The 22,416-nt window shown below is 40.7% G+C and overlaps 1 protein-coding gene across 1 annotated transcript; it reads right to left on the bottom strand.

Annotated features, from left to right (window-relative positions):
* Positions 1-2,422: 2,422 nt before the first annotated feature.
* SHISAL2A (shisa like 2A) lies at positions 2,423-22,089 on the bottom strand. Its single transcript, XM_053985071.1, has 4 exons — positions 21,744-22,089; positions 13,918-14,057; positions 7,715-7,792; positions 2,423-3,723 (listed from the first exon to the last, which is right to left on the bottom strand). Exons 1-3 carry the CDS (start codon positions 21,923-21,925, stop codon positions 7,761-7,763), a joined length of 354 nt encoding a protein of 117 aa, XP_053841046.1. The 5' UTR covers positions 21,926-22,089; the 3' UTR covers positions 2,423-3,723; positions 7,715-7,760.
* Between the last annotated feature and the right edge of the window lie 327 nt (positions 22,090-22,416).

Genomic DNA, 22,416 nt, shown 5'->3' with positions numbered 1-22,416 from the left:
TGAACCTACACTCTTTCCATTAAGCAATTTCACCACTCTGTTTTGTTGCTGCCATCAAAATGTACTCTCAGTATATAAAGCAAGGCTCTTCAACAGTTTTTCTAAAGGATATGGGTTGGAAAAAGCATAGGAGTAATGGATGGGACTAAAAAGATGCTTTCAAGTAGCTGGTTTATAACACATATGAAATCTTAAGTTTCAGTATATTGGTCACAGACTTAGGGATTTCAGAGATGCCTGGGTAGGTTCTTCCCATACAAAGGTATCTTACACACACTCTACACACGTATCTGAATCACTTATCTCTATGTGTGTACCACACTCAGGAACTACAGAATGACAGGAAAGGGGTGCTAAGTGCAATAATCCTGCTGAGCACTAGAAACCAGCACCTGTTCCAAAGACCCAGAAATAATGGTGTTGGGAACTTGGAGAGATCCTGATGGTGGCTGTTCAGATGACCTTTTCAACCTTTTCAATTTCTCTCTGCAGCAAAGATGTCTTTTTTTTGAACCAGACATCCTTCACATGGCTCAGAGCCGATTCTCCAAAAGCCAGTCCAATGCAGAATCCACTCACTCTCTGCTTTTAAAACAGTAATAGTGGATCTCTACCCCATTATTCAGTATATGTTAAAATAAGTACTTTTTTTCTTAAATTCCTAAAGTTCCAAACAAATTATTCTGAAAAGAACAAGATCACTTCAAAATCTATTGGACAAATTTTTAAATTTCTCACTTCACCTTAAAAGACAGGATTCCTGTAAGCTTCAGGCTAACAGAACAGAACTTTAAAGCTTCTCATTTTTATTCCTAGGAAGTAGCTGAATCTTTATGCTTTTCCTGCCTCAATTTTTCCAAAACTTGATGGATGTAACAGTTGTGAAGATCTCTAGCATTTGTCATGTTAGGAAAATACTTAAAACAAGCATTATTTTCATTCAGTAAAACTGTGACTTTTCTTTGGTCTTTCTTCCATAATTTAAAAACTGTGAAGGATAAAGCCTTCAGAAATTATACTTAAAAGTGATTAATTATGAAAATTATTACATACTTGACTGATTGTGTGGCAGCATTGATTAGGTATTTTCTACTTAGACCCAAAGTCAGATAAAGTAACACAAGTGAACAGGCAGTTACTAATATTGCAGTATCTAGAGAATGGTAGGGATGGCAAGAGTAGATCACTTTGCTGCTACTTCTGCCAGTGTGACTCCAAAGGAAGAAGCAGCCAGGCCCAGAACTGCCAGTGGGGATCAGCCAGCCTGGTCCCACTGAAATCCGCCAGGGGCTGCTGCTCATGCTGCTCAGCTGGTATCTGTGTGTGCACAGACACAAACACACTTTCTACATCCCACAGTCTGAGAGGCCTATTTCACACAACTTTTATTTTGGCCCTATGACTAGAAAAACCCCTCAACTTTAAAAAACAATAAAAAAATGCTCACAGCAACTCCTGTGAGATTTAGTAGCTTCTGTATGGCTAATGGCACAACAGCCCTGAATTTTCTTTATGTGGTAATTTAAGCAATTTAAGCTTAAAATGTTCCCAGGGCAAAAATTAGGGCTATGTCTAATAAGTACATTAAGGCTTATTATGCCTATTAAGCACAGGGAGTCACGCTTGTTGTGACTGCACATTACATTTGAAAGCTGTTTTGGGCAGTGTGCTGATTCCCTAATCAAACCTGTGTGGGAGGTACTTTTTGGTGACATTTAGAAACCCTCAATTACAAAACAACTAGCTAAAAGGGCAAAGGAATGGGTTTTCCTAAGCACAGTGACAGAAAACAAAAACACACATTGGACATAACCAAAGAACTGGAACCATTCTTTTTGCATTCTGTTTTTTATTTTAAATTCTGTTACTTTGGTGTCTTAAGAGACTCAAAATTAATAAATAGTCCAGTATTCGAGGGGAAAATAACCTTGTTATTTGAGGAATCAAAGATTTTGAAATTTCCCAAGAGACAGAAATCAAAGATATTTTGATCTTGCAACACTGAAAATATTGAGTACATCTTGTTACTTTTAAGTATCTGTAGAATTTAAAAATTAAAGAAGTGCTGACTCAAATTTGTATGAAGTTAAAATAACTTAAATCTTTCTTTTTCATCTTCCATAAATCTTTTATTGGTGGTTCAAAATGAAGCATATGCTTCCAGAACGTTTATCTCATGGCTGGCATCCTCCAAGGAAACCAGATGGCAAAACTCATAAACCCTTTCCCTTCTGCTCTTTGACAGTCCCAATCAAGAAAGTTACGAAGCCAGAAGATCAGGTTTATGTCCTGTTGTTATAAAAACATTTTCTTTATGCATCTGATGTGGTTTCAATTTTCTCCCAGTCCATAGTGGCAAATAGCAGTTTAATGAGATATTATATACAGACAGCTATTGGAAGAACATACACCACATCCTCTGCTTCAATGGGGGGCACTGGTATATTATTTCACACAACAGCAGATGAGATTAGAAGCACTTTGTGATTTTGATGCACAGTACCAGACAGCTACAGAGTTTAAATTTCAAGCACTATCACACAAAAAGATGTCACTCCCAAACAGTAGACAAGGATTTTGTCTGAACAAGTTGAAGTATAACTGCAGACAAACTTGACATGGTAGGTAAATATTTTAGGTCTCATCTGCAAATGCAAGTTATAATCTGTCTACCACCTTAATATCAACAGCATGCTTAAACAGTTTTGAAATTCTTTTGATCACTCACCTTAAAGAACCCTCACAAGATGAAAAGAAATTATTATCATTAATGTTCATGATTTCACGACTGAAAGCTTGAAAGAACTGACAACTCAAATATGACAGTTAAGATTGCACTGGTTGTTCCTAAGACTTCTAGGGAAATAAAATGGGCAAGTAGAGCTCTTTGATTACCTGAAGGAAGTTCAACACTTCACAAATTAGTGATCCAAACTGAAATACTACTGGAAATTTTTAGTTTGCTTCCCAAGAAATATTCCAACATGTTTTGATGTAGAATCTGCAAAACAATTGTGGATGTTTATTTCAATTCATTTCAGTGTATACCAATGCCAGTGAAAACAGCTGTTAAAATCTTAACTTCCCTACAAAAATTTATTCTTTATTAACTTCACCTTTTGTTAGAAAATTCTCCCATCAAAATAATTTCAAGATTCACAAGAATCTTCAGAGGAAACAAAGGTGAGGGGAAATGATAAATTAAGAAAAATACAACACAAATACCAGATTTTATTGAGGTACTACATTCACGTTGGTGTGTGCACTGAACAGTCACATTTGGCTAAAGACAACCATGTTCATGACATAAAGACACCACACTTGTACATGGGGATGGTACATGGGGAAAGCTTAAAATAAAGCTTGGTCAACATGGTGTGCCAAATTCTGCTCTGCTTGACAACTGTGTTATCTCACTGAAATTGCACAGGGTAGAGACAACTTGTGTGAAAATGACTGAACAGCAGTAGTTGACGTGCAAATCAAAACACACAACTTCTTTGTATAGCAACCATACACAAACACAGCCTGGCACAGCTTCAGATTGGCCTCTGGTTATCAACAGTGGTTGTAAGAGCCAGGAAACACCTCTGGAAGAGTGAGTCAGGTTCTCGTGGCTTACAGTCACAGTCCATCCTTGTGGCTTAGGAAGTGTCTTGAAGTCACTTGGCTCTGTCAACAGCTTGTTTTGGTGGAGGTTTTGTTAGGGATGCAGCCCTGTATCTGCAAAATACCAGTAACAGTTACGAGTTAGACTGAACAGGGGAAGAATTTTTTCCTACCAAAAAATCCAGAACAAACCACACAGCTCAATCCATTTCACTGGCACAGATACTTCTTTCCAAGTACTTCATTATTTTCCTAACCTTTATCAGGTGAAGAACAGCACCCATAAAGGGCATTACTAGAGCTATGAAACACTAAGTGCCTCCTCTGGGGGTGTTTGTGGATGGGTAGCTCTGCTGCCGCTCCTCTGCTGGGCAAGTGAGAACTTCCCCTTGCATGTGATAAAAGCCCACACACAGTGGTGCTGAAACAAAACAAAAAAAGTTTTGTAGATAAAGACAGTCATTCATCTAACATTTCTATGCAGTGCTTCTTGGAAAATGCACCACTAATATCTACAGCAAACCATTCATTTAATTTCTTTTTAATGATAGACATACTCGCAATGTGTGCCTTTAATCCTGAAAGACACCAGAACATATTCCAAACTACACTTGAGGAATTTCTATACAAATAAATTGCTCTACTGCTCATTAAAGCAGGATTGATTCTGAGGGAAAACACAACAGCTGTTGGTACAGATGGGTTTAGAAGCAAATGCTTGTCTGGATATGCAAAAAAAATGGACACGCACTAAAGTCTGGCTGGACAATTTCAGCTAACTCAGGTACTGACAGAAGTTCTGAAGCATGAAATCTTGGACTCAAGGCAGATGGCAACTAGCAGCAAGAGCATCCTAACCAGCAAAGAACTGGTTCAGTTCTGGCTGCTCATCTGAATTATCAGTGATACATTTTGTGGATTCTAGATTATTTTCTGCTGAAGACTCTGAGGATGGTTGCACATTCCTGATGAGCTTAATTGAAAACCTGAGACATACATGTAAAATTAGATTTGTACCCTTCCCCAGCAGTGGCAGCTGAGGAGGCAAACCCCATCCTGGGGTGCATCAGATAAATAACCAGCTGCTCAGAAGAGGGGGTTATCCTGCTGTATTGAACCTTGGTGCAGTCTCACTGTGAATACGGAGTGTGGTTCTGGGTTCCACAATTTAAGAAGAATGTTAAGGTACTCGAAAGCATCCAGAAGAGACCAACAAAGCTGGAGAAAGGGCTGGAAGGACACGTGGAAGGAGTGTCCCATGAGCAGTGCCTAAGGACTTTGGGCTTGTCTAGTTCAGGGACAAGGAGCTGAGGGGTGACTTCACTGCTCTGTCCAGCTTCCTGAGGAAGGGATTGTGGAGAGAATGGTGGCCCTGGCACAGGTTGCCTGGAGAAGCTGTGGATGCCCCATTCCTGGAAGTGTTCAAGGCAAGGTAGGATGGAGCTCTGAGCAACCTGGTCTACTGGAAGGTGGCCCTGCCCATGAGAGCAGGATTGGAACTAGATCATCCTGAAGGTCCCTTCCAGCCCAAACCATGCTGTGATTCTCTGATCTCTTCTCCCTGGTATCCAGTGAAAGGATGCCTGGGAATGGTTCAAAGCTGCACTAGGGGAGGTTTTGACTGGACATTAGAAAGCATTTCTTTACTATTTAGTCAGCTTCTTTAATTATACTTGAGGATTTGGTTTCTCCTTTTTAACTACAGTACCTTGATTTTTATTCTATTTCACTTTCTTTTTACTTCAGAACATTTCTCAAGGGCACAGAGATAATTCTGAAAGGTTGTTTTAGCCCCAGAGTCTTGCAACCCTTCTCAGAGCAGTATCATTCAAAAATTTTATTCATGTGCTCTTTAGTCCTTCAGCCAAGCTCTTACTACTTATCTGGGATAATGTGCCAGACACTTCCCAAAACATCCTTCTTCCCTCCAAAAATGCGCTTGAGAATGAGTCACTGAAAATTTCTCTTTGACTGCATTTCGTAACAATCTCTAATCATAGCCACTTGTTCCCACTTACCTGATAGGCAAAATTACCTTGACAAAGAGAGAAATTAGATTGATTTGTCATGATCTGTCTTTACAAAATCTGTGTCAGATTTTTCTTGTGCATAGCTCAAGTACTTAATAATTTAATGTATTATCACTCTAAGTTAGAAGCAATGCCTTTATCTGCCTAGCTCCTCTCCTTTCCCTTTGTAAAGCTAAGAGCTGTGTGTGCCCTTTTGCTGGAAAAGAGCAAGCAAACAAGCTTGAATTGTATGCTGAACTACACTAGGCACAAGGGGTCCTGTTCCTAATTAAAACTCAGTGAATTTGGCAGAAGAAATATGCCTGCTAAAGGAAATCTAATCGGCACCTGTAGCTTTCTCCCAGCAGTAGAAATTTGTAGCCACTGATGGACTTTCTGGCTTAATGCTGCACTGTGAACTGGCTCCCCATGACAGGTGTGGGTATGAAATCTGCAGCATACACATGTAAAAAGCAGGAGACAAAAACCAGTGAGAGACCTGGAATTTCTACCAACACTTAGCCATATTATGTGTTGAAGTTCAGAAAAGATCCTTGCCTCCTTTTCTATTCTGAATCAGGAAGCAAAAAGGCTCACAGGCTAAAGACATAGTTTTCCTGGATTTAGTTCCAAATGAGATCTCAAGTATTTTTAGTCTTCATCACAATGCCAGCCTCATTTTGGCAACAAAAAAAAAAAAAGTTGGGTAATTCATCCACAAAAAAAGCTTCCAGATTTTTTGGTCTTTATATAATGCATGCGTTCAAACCCTACCCAAGTCCTTTGCACTCTCTCTCAATTCTCTCCCTGTAAGCAACAGTGGGTTAGCAGGCACCCTATAAACATCAGCCTCTCTACCACGACAGAAAAGCAGGCAATGAGAAGCATGAGGAAATGAGAGGCTCATGGCCTTCAAAAAGCAATACCACATTCACAGAGCTCAGCTCATCTCAGTACTTGGTGCCTGCCTCGGATATTTTTGGATTTTCTCACTACAGACGGCTTTCTGACTGCAGCATCCATTTTAGTCTTTCCATGGCATTTTTCTCCCACAAGCCATTTCATTTGCAACAGCAGGAAAAAAAATATGTGGAGGTGGTTAGGAGTTTTGAAATTAGTTTTGTTACACTTCAGTATTTTTATAAGGACAAGGAGCCAAAATCAACTTGTTATGCCGATAAAGAGCTTTGAGAAAGATGCATTTGCACTTGGATGCATAGTGTGGCTTTTTTTAAGGACACAAGTGAAACAGGCAAGTCTTGACTCATTTACTTTCCTGCTCATCTGAAAACAACTGCTGAGCAAACAGGACCACTTATTTTTCTTGTGCTAGACATTGCTGATCTGCAGCTATTCTCACATTCTGTGGCTGTTGAGCCATGAGCTTTCACCCCCTGCAGAAAGTAAAATGCATGTTTCATGCCATCTGAAGTCCTTTGCATTATTCATAAAGTCCTCTTAAGTCTGAAGTGCAATTCATCTGTACTGGGGTACATTTTAAACACTATTCTGCATGGTCTGTGCCATAGGCAGTTTGACCTTTACACATGATTTCAGCATAAAAATAACTTTCTTGCAAGATAACCCTTGCCAGTTCTGTAGCAGAATTTACCTGGTACTGATTCCTGCATCCCCAGGAAGAAATGGAAGACTAAACTGCCCACTAGAAACTTCATTGCTTTCACCCTTTGTCATACAGGAGCCTTTCTGGCAATTCATCACTAAAGAAATTCTTTTGAATAAGTTACAGTGTCTGCCTCCTTAGTAAGCTCTGGTGCACCCAGGACAGCTCAGGGAAAGGACAATAACAGCATAAGGGAATATAATCTTGTCTGGCACATAACCATGATGGAGTATTCAGTGCCAGTAAATCTGGAAGAGATTTGTCTGGGGAAGGACTCTGTCCAAGTCTCTGCAGATACATCCCTGTGCAAGGACAGCATCAGGGCAGTGTATAAATAAATCAGCCAGAGACAGTTTGCTAGTGCTTTTCAAAAAGTTAAAACCCACATAAAGTATTACTTTATAAAATCCATGTAAAACAGAGTAGAGAGTATACAAATACAACAGAATAAGATAAAATGTTCTCATGGTACCTTTTTTCTTCATAACATTGGTAGAATCCATTCAATGCCTCTGTCTTTAGCATATCGAACTACCTCTGGCCTCACTGTCTGTAAAATAAGGGCATTTTTAGAAGAATTAAGAGCATTATTCTTCCATCAGTTGCAAGCAGTAATACATAGATATGCTCACTGCACTAGAAAAACCACAGTTTCTGGAATCTTCTGCAATTTTTAGAGGATGAGACGGATCGAATCCCTTCCACTTTGCATTCCTGGGCCTTAGGGAGGCTGCAATTATTAACTTACTTGTGTTAAAAAGGAATAAACATCAAAGTGAAGAGCAGTTTAAGGAAGCAGCACTGGGCCTGTAGCAGGAAATCAGAAAGTCTCCTGAAAGAAATTGCATTAAAAATTTCCCCTATTCAAGAAAACAGACGATAAATCTCAAACTTTCATCCCTATCCAAACATAATCAGTCACTGTTGCTTTCAGTGCACCTTCATCCAGTGACCCCAAAGCTCTGAGTGTGTGTAGGGAGGCTCACAATATTTCTTTGCAAGTGTTACCCAAGTTTTATTGAAAGATTAATGTGATGACAGGAGCACATAAAACTATTTTTAGTTAAGCATTTTACCAATTTCCCACAAAATCTTTAGTTCTGGCATCTCCCATCTTTTGAGTGTTTGGTTTTGAAGCTTAGTAGCATTTGAATATGGTTTTTCATAGCACAACTTCATAGGTTAATGTAAGTAATAGTTAAAATTCCACCAGCTAACTGATACAGACACCTGCTTGGAGCAGAAGGGCAGGAGTCTTTTGATTCAGTGCAGACAACTTGAGTTTGCCCTACTGACCAGAGTAACTAAAGCAAAGGCAGCCTCCAGTGGATCACTGCAGGAAGGGAGGATTGAGATACTCTGCCAGTTTCCACTGATCCCTGCTGACAGCTGAGAAAACAAAGTTCTAGATGAAAAGACTTTCCTAAATGCACTTTCAACTTTATTTTCTTTCTTACCTGATATTGGTTCCTTCATTCCCTTCCCACTTTCCTCATTCTGTTTCCAGTCCTTATTTTCTGCTACTATGCTTCCCATGATAGTCCCCAGATCCATGAATAACAAGCCATATTTGGAGTCTCTCCTCCCTTTTCTCTGCCCTAAATCTCAACCCTGTACATGATTCCCCCTCTGCCAGGCTCTCTCTCCATCTCTCTCCCCAAGCACCAGGCTTCTGCTCCCCAGCCCACCCACAGCCACTGCTCCACTTCCAGGCCCCCAGGATCTTCTCCATCCCCTTCAGCATCGCTGCCTCCCTGCTCTGCTGCTCCCAGCTCCATCAGTCCCATCCCTCTTCCAAAAGCTCCCAGGAGCATTCAGCTCCTTGCAGTTTTCTCCTTTATCTGCCAGCTTCAAAGCCTCTCCCTGCTTTATCCTGTCATTTAATTCTCCTTATGGAACTCATCAATCTTCCTCCCAGGCCACCCTGTATTTCCCATTACCCTTCAGTTCAATACTGTCTTTGACCTCATTTTCCATTTTCCCAAGTGTGGGCCAACACAAAGAGACAGAAAAGATAAACTTAACTGGGCAGGGTACTTTTCTCCAAGCCAGTGTGTGAGGAAGGAATTTAAAAACAGATTCCCTATATCCAAAAAGGGGTAAAAAGTTGAGAATGCTAATATTTTAATTTAATAAGAAAATGAAGCAAAGCAGATTGGGAAAAGGGAATTATTTGTTACTGAAGTGTTTTGAAAGCTGCATTTTATTTTATTTGAATTGAAAAAACCTGCAATTTGGTTTCAAAAATGTAAAAATGGGATTTGATAGTTTAGCATTTAAAAAATCTGCACAATAGTATTTAAGCTAAGATCTTAGTTGAAAACAACTGAGTTATTTCAGCTGGGAAAAAAACAAACCCAAAAAGAAGAAAAAATAATTCTTATCAGTTACAGAGGAAGGCACTTTATTTTTGAAGCCTACAGCAGCTATGGGTATATTTGCAGTAAAAAACCTGTTTCCTAATGAGCTGCAAAAATCTCACTGCTACAAGAAAGTCTGGGAAATTTAAAAGCTAAGGAGTCCAATAAAGACATTTCAAAATTTAATCTTTTCTAGTGATGTACCCTTCCACTAAATTTGAATTCCCAGCTTCAAAATGGAAAATTTATTCATTTCCTAAAAAAAAAAAAAAAAAAAAAAAAAAAAGGTGTTATTTTTAAACAGTTGAGCCCATTTGGATGATTTTCCCCATACAGAAATCTGAGGTAGATGACTGGCAAAGATAAAAGTAGGCTAACTGGGGAAATTTAAAGCCAGCTACAAGAACACCATACAGTTGAAATTACTCCTAAACCTAGAAGGCAAAATTATGAATGTACTCTCCAAAGGCCAAGCAGTGCATCTGAGTTCAGACAACAGCTATCTGCTTTCACAACCAATAGTCAGATAATTGTACTGAGCTAAGAAGGACAATGTGCGAGTTTCGTGCTTTTTCAACAAAATACCTGAATATTTCATATATGTGAATAATTCCCCATGAGGAATCTTTAATTAAGGAGAGAAATAGGGACAGAAAAATCATCTGGCTATTTTTCAAGCTGTGTTTTTCCTTGTTATGAACTTTTGCATATTATGATGTCACTGCTTTGCAAGAACAAGGAATTAATAACTTCTATTAATGCACATCTTCCCTAGCACTTATGATTAATTTACAAGGCCACAATTCTTTCACAGTCCAACCCAAAGGTCCCTGCTGTCTGACTCTGAACACATTTACAGAGGTCTTCCTGTGCTAAGTTTTAAGGAAAAAGTATTAGTTACCATCATAAAATGTAATTTGCTATTCATGCTTTGCAGTGGCATGGAACACTTCTTCTCAAAGGTCTTACCAGATCTGGCAGAAACACCAGGACAACTCAGAAAATGTGTTCAAAAACTGTTTGATATCTCTGATGGCAAAGCCCGTTCTCAGGGGCCAGCTGAGATGATCACTGCTCTCCCATCAGCTGCCTGGTCAAGGCAAGTGTATGTGCACCTTTCCCAGAGTCAAAGTGTGCCTCTGGATTTCCCCTTTTCTGCCTGATTACAACTCCCATCCTGACAATTATGCGATATTTACTCAGTCCTCCTCATCTTGCACTGTGGGGATGTTCCAGCATTATTCATTCAGCCTTAACAAAACACTTAAAATCCTGTGACTTCCTAGCTCCCACATTTTGAAAGGGATAAACCTTTTGCAAAAAGAGAAGGTTTTTGTTAAAAGAAGAACAAAGCACATGACAAAATTCCCTTTCAACTTGAATAAGTACATCATGTTTGCATATTCAGGGCTTGGATTTCTTTGAGGCCTTCTTTTACCACTGTTACAGGTCTCCAGCCTTCAAATGGGAGAAACAAAAACATCTACAATGGGTTCAATGAAAAATACTTTCTCTTGGAAAGAGCTTAACAAGCAACTGAAAAGCAGGATCTTCATTTATATGTGTTTGCCTGCACATACTGTCTTGCATATTATGGATCAACTCTGCACTCTACAAATAGAAATGTCTAACTCCAGTAACATTTCAGTAGTTCTTCCTTGTCTATACCAGTGGCTGAGCTCATTTTTTTCTGAAGTTCAATGCTCAGATTAAAATAAAAATTTTTGCTAGGGCTAAAACATCCTTAGCTAACTCAAGAGCCCAATCTGTAATACTCAGTGCTGATGCTATGGAAGACCATTTGTTTAAGGCTAAACAGAAGCAAATTCCAGTTGATATGCCTTTTGTAGAATCAGAAACTTAATAAAGGGCTTCATATTCAGTTTATTGTTAGATTTATCATCGACCTGGAAATTATTTCTGTAAAAATTCAACAACTCCACTTCTGTATTTAGGAGATCTAGGATGAGCCCAAGAAGAATGACCAACTTTTGCTATTATGTGAGATAGGAAAGGCATAAAATAACCAATTGTACATTTAATGAGATATGAAACTCCAACTGAGCTGATGTATTATGGGTGAAATTGAATATAATAAAAAATATTGCTTTCAAAAATGAATGCTCTATGAGTGCTCCAGGGATGCAATGTTGCACAACAACTAAAGTGTGACACAGCCTTCATCTAAAGACAAAATTATGCTAGTTCAGAAAAGGCTGTGTTGAACTGAGTTCATACTTAAAACTCACGGCCCTCAGGCCTGCAGCTTTCTGAAGCATCTAAAAACTGTTTTAATTCTTTAATTTGTTTTCATTGCTTATGTACAGTTATCCTGCACTCTCAGAAGAATGGAAAGATGAGGAGAGAGGCTGCTTTTATTTTCCCCAGAGCTGCAAGCAGCTAACCAGCCATCTTGTCAGGCACTCAGCTCTTGCATGACTTCCATGCAAAAGAAACCCAAGTATGGTGAAGGCAAGCACTCAGGCTTGTCAGTGAAATCCTAAAATATTTCCAGAGATCTCTCAACCTTGGCAAAGCAACTGGCTTTCAATTTCCAGCAACCCACCTCACCAACAGCCAAGCTATGAGAATTTGGATGTGAAATAGTAGTTATTTGAAGCAGCCAAAGAAGCAGAATAATAAAAGTGAAAAACACAGGATGAGAGCAGTCAAAACCGTGTTTAAATACAAAGGAATTTTGTCCAAGCAAAGCTCCAAACCACAGAGAAGATGGCTGGGAAAAAGCAAAGATCCCTCAGCTTCCCAGCCTCGTAAAATTTGGAATTGTGGCTGGGTCATTAGTGGGATGCTGTTCACCTCATGATAGGAAGAGAGGAACAACCTTTGCCACCCAAGCAGGAGGTGGGTTTGCAGCAGGGTTCGTGTCCGTACAGAAAGATGGAATTGCTTGGCAGCAGTGGTGCAGGAGCACCTGCCTCCTTCCCAGCTCCCCACGTGCCAAACATGTCTGGCACAAAAATAAAAGGCATGAGAAATACTGCACTGCTGTCCTGGCAATGGATTAAGAGCTGGTGCCATAGCAGGATAACCTGAGGAAAGAAGTTAAACGGCAACACGTTCAAAAACATAATGCCAGTTTGTAATCAAGACACAACTGTCTTGTAGTAGAGCACGAGAGCGTTTTGTTCATCCCATCCAAGAGTTTATTTAGGCTGTTCCAGCTAGCAGGTCTTAATTCCACTCTCATTCCAGGACAAGTGTGAAGTTTTCAATTTGCAGATTAGTAGCAGTTTGCTCAATGTGTGACTTTGGCAGCTTGTTCACTTCATGCAACTACAAAGGGAGACTGTGCAGTTCTGACAGCTCTATGAATCACTTTTAAACCAAAGCCTGCATTCTCTGGAGAACAAAATTAGACATAGGAAGCTTGATATGAAGTGGACTGTGTTAACTAGACACTCTCTCTCTCTTACTGCTCTATAATAGGCTATAATTACAGTAACTCAATGGTCATTTACTGCCATGGAGGTATAGAAGTATTTTAAAATAACAAGTAAAGAGAACATTTGAGCTGAGGGGACTTTTTTCCTTTAATTATTCCCCTTTTTCAACTTGTTGAATACCTACATAAGTACAACATTCCTTTTATTTCCTATAACTTTACTGGTTGAATTGCTGAAGCAGATCATTTAAATATTTAGAAAGTCCAAGACAAAGGGTGAAATTTATCACACCCCATCTTGCCAAGGAGACCTGCAGTCAGATTTCACAAATGTAGTGAACTGGAGCAGCAGCAGCAATTTTCCCATGTGAGTGGATTAGTGCAGACTACATGCACTGCTCCTGCAGGCATCTTGCCAACACAGTCTGGGCACAAAGGCATGGACTACTGCTACTGAAACAAAGAGTTTTAGATTTCAAAGTCTGGATCCTATGTCAGAAAGAACTGGGGAAAAAAAAAAAAAAGAATGACCTCTCTCTGTCACAAGAAAATACACTTAAAATCTCTCCTGAAATTCTTATTCCTAGAATGAATCACTACTATATGTTTATGTACTCTTGACAGGAAATCCAGAGCAACTAAGTCAATAAGTCTCTACCTGATAAAGGGGCTAATTTACCCTCACTCAGTATTGCAACCTTCTACATTCTTCCTACTACTAAGCTCCTGCTAAATGTTTTGAATTTGGTACAGATTTCACAGAGCAGGCATACAGCAGGACAGCTTGATTACATCTTGACATTCCCATCAGAAAGAAAACACACACTGTTGGATTCCTCCACATCCATTTAAAGACAGAGGAAGGCTTTTCCCCTGCAGGTGATAAAGCACATCAATAACAACTGGTCTTACCTGCTGTCTGTAGGCTCAAACCAGTATCAAGTTTGCTGCGTGGCTTGGTGCTGATAAACAAATAACAGAGAACACACACAGTGATGATAAAAGCAAAGAGGACCACTGCTGCTATTGACAGGCCCACGAGTGCTCCAACACTAAGAGAGAAAAACAAAAAAAGTTAAGTGTACAAACAAACTAGAGGACATTAAACCAATGTTCAAGATGATGTCTGGAGTTTACTTGTACTCAGGCATGGGAGTAACTGTGTATTTTACTGCAAACCAAAGTTTAGAGCTCAATACTTCAATTGCATAAACTGCAGTTATTTCACTGCCCTCAGAAGGGTCAATGTCATTACACAGCAGCTGAACATCTGGCCCTCAGTGACCATTTCATGCATATTACTCCTGAGTCTGCCTTAAAGTGCATTTATGAAAATCAGAAATAACTTCATGCAGTAGCTGGTATCAGTAAGATCAAGAAGTTCTTCAGTGCACACACAGAGAGGGATTCTAGGGTTCCAGGCAGCTCAAACAACATGACTCTTAAAGCTGTATTTTCAGTCTGAAATGCCATTTGTATAGTATAAAAAACCATGCAATCTATGTTATTCAATTCTGTTAGCAGCTCTGCAGAGTAGGGTGGAGTACTGTGATCACTGTTGTGCCTTTGCATTAATGAAATAAATCTCCAGTCAAGACTGGAGAAATTCTCCCATGATCTTTGTCACAGTAAAAGGAAAACTAAAGCTGAATTAGTTTACTCAAAATATCAAAGGCATCAAAGAAGCAGGAATTAATTACTCTGGAGGCCAAACATACAGTACTATACGTAGATTTTATCAAGGTGCTATTCTGCAGAATAAAAGCTACTTTATACATCTCCCATAGGCATACAATGAGACAGTATATGTATATACAGAAATCTCTCCCGATTTCCAACCCTTATTTTCAAGTCTTTTCCTAACATAAAATTCTCATGATGAGATAAAAGACCCAATATAATACAATCTAGCTATCATTTCCTACACTCTCCTGGGCCATTTGATGCCTTCTGTGTTCCAGTCCTCTATTCTACAGTTCATGACAAAGATCCTGAATTCTGGTGAAATTAAACAGCAGCCTTTTGGTCACAGATGAGGAGTCTGAGGACTGAGAATCCTATATTACTGCTCTGGTATATTTACAATTTTGACAGACATCAAAAGGACAGAAGAGAGATTAATGTCTTGAATTCTACAGGCTCCTGACTCTAGTCATAGAAATGCCTTTATATATCACTGCTATCAGGGAGAAGTCAACTCTACTGTGGCCTTGCAGGAAGATGAGAAGAATTGTGCCTTGGGATGTTTTTATGAATTTTACATTCAAGAAACTGCAAAGCTTCTCTACCAGCTCCCACAGCACCAGCACACAGATGTGTCCACAGGAGAAATTCTTAAAATCAGCAGGATGAAAATAGCAGATATTGCTATGATTTTCACATGAGGTTTTCATTAGTTACTGGTCAGATTCAGTAATGAAGTTTGGGCAACATTTAGCTCCATGTACAGCTAAAATAATTTGTTATCAGCAAAATGGTTCTGCAAAGAACAGCTTTACTCTTCTGAAGATTTTTCATGGTATTTATCATCTGCATTAAATAGGATATCCTTACATGTTTGTGCATATAAGTACATATTAAGCAAATTTTTCCTTACTGTTTTTTGGCTCAAACAAAATTTGCAGGCAAGCAATATTCTGCTTACTATGAAATCTGAATATGACCTACACTCAGAGATCTCACCTGGTTCTGGTCTTATTTTGCATTTTCACTTGGAACACCTTGACCCAAATAGACAAAATAGAAGAAATACACATTACAGAAGGCTGAATAGCCACAGAACCATGTGAAACAACTAAGGCTCTTCAGAAATAGTTATTTGTGCTTTTTTGTCATGACAGTACAAGCTTTATTGTAAGATTCCATTTAAATTTCAGTCCACAGTGCAGGACTAAGAAGGTTGCTCACCATTATCTAAACATTAAGCAGAGTCAGCTGCCCTGAAGCCAAATAGATCAAATACATATTAATGATTATACATATTTCTATTCAGACATCTGTTACTTCTTGGTTGTAGGTCTCTTCCATGTAGTTGTAGAAGATGACATGAACAATACAGTTGTGTATTGCAGAGCACAGTGTATTTTCAGTATCACTACACAACTTGTGAAAGATGCTTTTGGAGTTACAAAAGGAAAAGGCAAGAAAAATCTGAGGAACTCTCCAGGTCAAAGACTCATCATAGGTTATGTGCTACAAGAAATGTTTATCATGCTCCAGCAGCAACATGAGAAGATCTCACCAGCCTCACAAAATCAGATAGATATTCTGATTCTACTTCCTGAATGAATCAGGAATCAGGACAATTTGTACTTACTCTTTTTAAACATACAATGTTTTCATACCAGATTGTTCTCAAACTGCTGAAGCCATCAACCCACAGAGAAGGTATAATTAAGTTCTATAAGATTAATTTTGGTTAAAGTTTGGAGATGGAGGGTTGTTTCTTAATTTATCTAATTCAGAGAAATTTAATATGTCTTCCACAGCTCTGAGTACTGATGTTTCTTAACCAGAACACAATATTTTCTTTCATTCTTTACTAGTTAAAGTTGTTATCAAAAACAAAATACCAAATAACTATGATCGCTGACCACTTTAAAAATTACACTCCTCTGAAAATAAAGACAATCTTGCAGCACGTCCTCTAGATGCTACAGCAATTACCATGGTGCTGCATATCTGCTTTAAAAAGCCCTTGCTAAAAGCATTTTGCCACCTTCCATTCTTTAAACACTGTCTGAAGGCCACCCAGCAGTCACGTGGTAACAGTCTATAGGTCTCAGGGTGTGTCTTGGAGATCAGTCTTCTGACAGCAGACACACTAAACAAGCAAACTAAAATGTGCCTCTTGCACATAGCTGTGACCTCATTAGTGAGCAAAACCTCCTGAATTAACAACCTGCTCAATCCTAAAGCAATGATCTGGCATAAAGAGGGCAGTAAAGGCCATGGGGTAACCCTGACATGAGCTATGTTACATTTGGTAGGAGATCCAAACAGAACTCTCCCACGTTATTTTCCACATAGAGCCATACCACACATTCCACTGCTGTTACACTTGAGTGCTACATCCAGGCCTGCAGCACAGCCAAAGGCTTCACTCAGCAGAGAGGCTCCACTCTGCCAGCAGTCTCCCCAGGGATCCCCAGGCTGTGTCCAGAGAGCTGCTGAGTGGGTCCATCGACTTGTCTGTCAGTGGATGCTCAGCATCACACACCTACAGCTATTTTTAGTTCATAAAATTAGTCCATCCACACCATCAAAAGCCAGGGAAAATTTAAATATTGGCTAAGCCCAGGCAGTATTGCCCACTGATAGACTAAAAGGAAGCTCATGAGTCACCCAGATCCAAGTAAATCAAATGTTCTCAATGCCATTGTTGCAGTGACGTGTCGTTCATAGTATCTGCAAAACACACAGATAAATATTCTCAAGAGACTGGAAGAATGGGCATAGAGGAACAAAAGACTTGCTATTTTGGAAAGACAAAACAGATGCCTGGAGGTTGGTACAGCCAAGCAAAGCTGGGCCTCAGTATTAGGCCACCATGGCTCTATGGGTATTAATTAAGAAGGCATTTTGAGTAAAACTTATACATGGCTTGACAGAATTTTAATCAAATATGTATTATTACATGCAACTTAAAAGATACAGCTTTGGAATGGATATTAGAATTCTATTTGATACTGAAAGAAGCCATTATAAAAATAAGACTTCATAGAAGAGTGACAAAAATAAGCATAAAATATTTTAGAACAAAGAGAAACAAAAAGGCTGACTGCTGCAGTTCAGTACAAATACCACATGTTCAGCATTTCTCCCCTTCCACTCAGCTTGGGAGGTAAAGCAGATGTGATAACTGCATGTGCATGCACAGCACACTGCTCTGGAGGCTGAGCTGCTCAGTGTTTGGCTCACTGGTGTTTTATAGCATCTGTGTTTTATGGATTCAAAAGCTGAATAACCTTCTGATGAATTCTGCCTTTTCCTAATGTTGCCTTTCCTGTTCCATGGGCTCCTGACAACTGTAAGAGACAGCAAAATGCATCCTTCCCTCTTCTTTGAGGAAATAAGTCTTTCAAGATCTATGATAAAAAAACAACAACAACAACAAAAAACCTGTATTATTTTATTTTAAATACCAGCAAAAAAAGTATGTCAGAAATTAATAGTATTATTAATTACATACAGAAAATAATATTATTAATTGTATATAATAAATTCCACAGAAAATGTGAAATATGTCAGATTTGCTCAATAGTCTATTATCCATGATAGTCCAGCAGCTCCCAGTACAGCAGGTGTTAGGATGTTGTCAAATATTGAAGTTTTTTGCAGAAGTGGGAGGGGAAAAGAGGATTCCATGTTGCTAAGGGATAGGGTAGTGTCTAGTTCTAAGCATAGTACAGGCAGTAGAGATTTGGCAAGAAAAAAGAAGAGCCTAGGCCTGCAAAAACTATTGCTTTGGGTTGCCAAGGCTGCTGGCTTCCCCATGAACTGCTTCCATCAGAGCTGGATGCCAACGGGTCTGGCCATGTCCCTCCCACAGCAGGGAAACACAAGTGAAATGTGCAAGAGTTTCCTAAATTCTACCTGGTGTGCCACCAAAGTGATGTAATCCCTGAGATACCACCAACCACTTGTAGTGGTCACTGCTTTCAAATATGTGGGGGGAGTCAAGCAAATTAAGATTTGGGAAAAGAACCCCCAAGTTCTGGAGTACAGCAAAACCTAAAACAGTTCCCCCATCAGAGTCTCCTTGTCCTTTCCCTTCCATCTCCAGACTTACCTTGACTGGTTTGCCTAACTCTTGTTTGCTTTTAAATCTTAAGGGTTTCAAGTCTTAAAAGTGTGTTCTCAAAGGCTGAAAGAAGCATTTTGAGGATTATTTTATCATATGGCTGTTACCAACCAATATCAGTAAAAGTCTAGTGATCACCAAAACATTCTGAGAGGCCAGAAAATGTTATTTTTATGTTTTCTTTAAACTACTAATTGAACTGTCATGTGAAAATGTATACAGTTTTCAAAATTATGTAATACTATAATGTTTCTAGTGTGTTAATAACTAAAAATTATTCTATTTGTTACTGAAAACATTTATAGGAAGTTGTTCAATTCTAACCACTCAGTAACTTTGCTTAGAGAGGTAAATTGTATTTATTCACCTATTTCCTACAATGAATATAGTCATTTCTGGCAGAAGTTAAGCACAACCAAAATTCCGCTAATAGCAATTTCCATTAGTCCTTTTAGCAGCTTATGGCTACTGTAGAAAGAAGGAAAAAATCCTTAATTTTCAAAGTTTGGGCCCAAATTTCTGACTTAGAAGAAGGCTAAGCAGTCACTTCTCAGACCCTACAAAATCTTTTTAAAGGGAGAGCTTTCAGAGAGGTATTTTTTTCATTAAAGCCGCTCCTGGGATTCAGTTCTTGAATGTAGTTTTTGAAAAGATCAAGCTTTAAGAGTTTTCACTACAACATCCAGATGAGATGTTGTGATGCAATATTAACTTACTCCTTCCATTTTTCTGCCATCTTGAGAAGGTTTACTGTGATTGAAACAGTCAAAGGCTATACAAAAATATAGCATTAAAACAGTATGGGTATTTGATAGCAGAAGTGTAAAAAAGGCCACTTGGAGATGTCTTCTCACATCAGAGAAGCCAAGTAATTGTGTGTCTGTCACAGTAGTGGATGCCTGGGAGATCCTCACAATCAACCCACTCTTTGCACCAGACAAAGTAGATTTTAAATAATAATACATTAAATATTAGATCAGATAAATTAAAATAGTAAGTACTGTCCACAGTACTGGACAGCAGTAACTCAAGAGCCCTGAGGGAATTCACATGTGGAACTGCAGAGCTGCTGGCCGAGGTGCTGAGGGTGTCTGGCTGCAGAGTGCTGAATCTGAGCCTGGCTAGGATGCCCAAGTTCACCCTCCCCAAATATGAGGGACAGGTCCTTTGATGGTAAAGCCTCTACCCCAAATCATCTCATTACCATGCCCCACCCCACAGGGTTGGCACTTGCAGCTTCCTGACATAAAATCTTTAATGAAAGGATCAGCATTAGGATGAGGGGAAAACACTGCCTTGTTAACCTGCTGGAGTCTATGAAGTGTCAATAGGCACATGGATAGAGGAAGCCAGCAGACAGAGTTACATGTCTCAAAAAGCCTTTGGACAAAGCCCTGCCCTGAAAGTGGGGTTAAAAAGCCTGTTTTTTATAGGATTAGGGAAAGGTTTTGCTACAAATGTAAGGCTGCTTAAAAACATAAGAAGCAAAGGGCAAGGCTTAAGTGGTCTCTTTTCAGTGTAAAGAAATGTCACTGAGACTAATTTTTATTAATATCTTCATCTGGTGAAGAAGGAAATCTGAGTTTCTGATGATACTAAGCCCCTACAAGCAATCCAATGCTGAGGGCAAGGAATGCTACAAGACTTACAGAAAACTGAGTGAGCAGGCAAAAGTGATGTACATGAGTTTCAGTGTACATAATGTAATGTATAAAGAAGAAAACCAAGCCTACATAGCAATAAACTCAGAACAGGCAGTTCTGAACTCTATAAAAGTTTTAGAGTCTTCAGTGAGAGCTCACTGACATCGTGGTGTCAATGTGAACCAGCAGACAAACACATAAACACATTGGCCACCAACAAAATGGAACTGAGAGCGAGGCTGGAGGCAACATTTGGCCACTCTATGAGTCTTGCCACACCTACACCTTGGGCATTTAGCTCTAGATTATGCACCTCCAAGATCAGCCCTGTGGAGTGAAAAACAGAATAGATGAGATGCAACCAAAACAATCAGCGTGACCTAGCATCTGCCTCAAGGATAATCCAAAAGCTGTTCAGTTTGAAAAGGTGAAAAGCTGAAAATAGATGCTCCAAATGCTCAGAATATTTTAAACACTGTGCATAAACTGAACCTGCAATTGCTGTTCACCAAATCTCTCAATCCTAATACTAGAGGGCACTCAGGAAAAGTAGTAGGGAACAGTATAAAACAGATAAAAGGATTTATATTCAAACAGCAGGTAGCGACTGCTGCCACCAGGGTTGCAGAAGCAGACGGTATAAGCAAGCCCAGAAGGGGATTTTACAAAATCAAGGATAATAACAAGTCCATAAGAAACAGAGTGGAAGCCCCATGCAGAGGTGTACTAACATCCTGACACGGCCAGCCTGGATGCTGTGGAGCCCGGGGGGAATCAGGCACAGCAAGCAGCCGGGCTGGCTGAGTGCAGCTCTCCCTGCCGCTGCTGGAGATCCAGCCAGAGCCAGACGGATCCCTGCACTATCCCGGGAGAGCACCAGGCTCATTATCTGCCCTTTCCAAGTGGAAAGTTACGTAGTGCTTTATCCTACATGGAAAAGTAGCTCAAGTCACTGGGAACTTTATGGCACGCAGCATCTTACCTACTCAGGCCCCGAGACAGACGCTCCCCTCACGCCCGAAGGGCGGGAGATGCTCCGGGTGCTCTGCCAGAGGCGTTTCCCAGCGCTTCCTTACCAAGACCACGAGTTATTTCCTTCAGAAACTACCCTGGCACGAGCAAAAGTCTCTCTGGGCTGAAGATGCAACTCTACCGCTACTCTCGGCGGGACAAAGGCAGCCTGAAAGTGCCCGACCACAAGTACCTCACAAACACACACCCGATCCGAGCTCGAGCGACCACGGGTCTCCCGCCCGGAGCCTCTACCCCGGCAGGCACCGCCGCTCCCTTACCTGAGCCACCACATGTAGCTGTGCTCGTAGGGGAAGAAGCTGTGGGGGTCATCGCAGCAGTACTTGACGTCCTGGAAGCCGCAGCAGAACACGGCGCGGGCGTCGCCGCCCGCCCGCGGGCAGCTGAACCCGCTCACCAGCACCTTGTCGGCGTTGAGGTAACTGCTGCACTCGGCGCTCATGGCGCGACCGCCCGCCCGCCCGCTGCCCGCCCGCGGCCCGCCGGCGCCTCGGCTCGGTGGCACCCGGGCGGGAGGAGAGGGGAGGCGAGGCGAGGGGAGGCGAGGCGAGGCGGCTGTGGCGGGCGGAGCCGGGCGGGCAGGGGGCTGCGCTGGCGGCAGGGACCGCCGCGCCCACTGGCCCCGGGGCCGCCACAGGGCGGGGAGCGGCGAGAGCCGCCCTCGCCCTCAGGGCAGGCAGGGCAGGGCGGGAGAGCGCCGTGAGGGGCCGGCCCCCCCCGGGCTGCGATTTCAGAGGCTGGGGTACGGCTGTCCCTCAGCGCTGGGTCCGGTGTGGAGGAAAGCTTTCAGGGGTCTGTCTTTACTCATAACCTGGATATGGTCTCAGGACAGGCAAAACAGGGAGAGCATGGGGAGGGATCGCACTTCTGTGGGACTCAGGCCCCCTTGGCTTGATGAGGGGGGAAAAGCTCCAGCTCAAAACCAGGCTCAAC

This window comes from Vidua macroura, chromosome 9 (genome assembly GCF_024509145.1).
Source record: "Vidua macroura isolate BioBank_ID:100142 chromosome 9, ASM2450914v1, whole genome shotgun sequence".
NCBI lineage: Eukaryota > Metazoa > Chordata > Aves > Passeriformes > Viduidae > Vidua > Vidua macroura.
Note: the sequence above shows the minus strand (reverse complement) of the source record. Positions and strands in the feature narration are given on the sequence as shown.

Excerpts from the sequence above, each read along its gene's own strand:
- SHISAL2A (XM_053985071.1), bottom strand. The coding sequence starts at position 21,925 with ATGAGCGCCGAGTGCAGCAGTTACCTCAACGCCGACAAGGTGCTGGTG. Across the intron at positions 14,058-21,743 it reads AGCTACATGTGGTGGCTCAG|TGTTGGAGCACTCGTGGGCC; the intron begins GTAAGGGAGCGG and ends TTTCTCTCTTAG. Across the intron at positions 7,793-13,917 it reads TTTGAGCCTACAGACAGCAG|ACAGTGAGGCCAGAGGTAGT; the intron begins GTAAGACCAGTT and ends CTTATTTTACAG.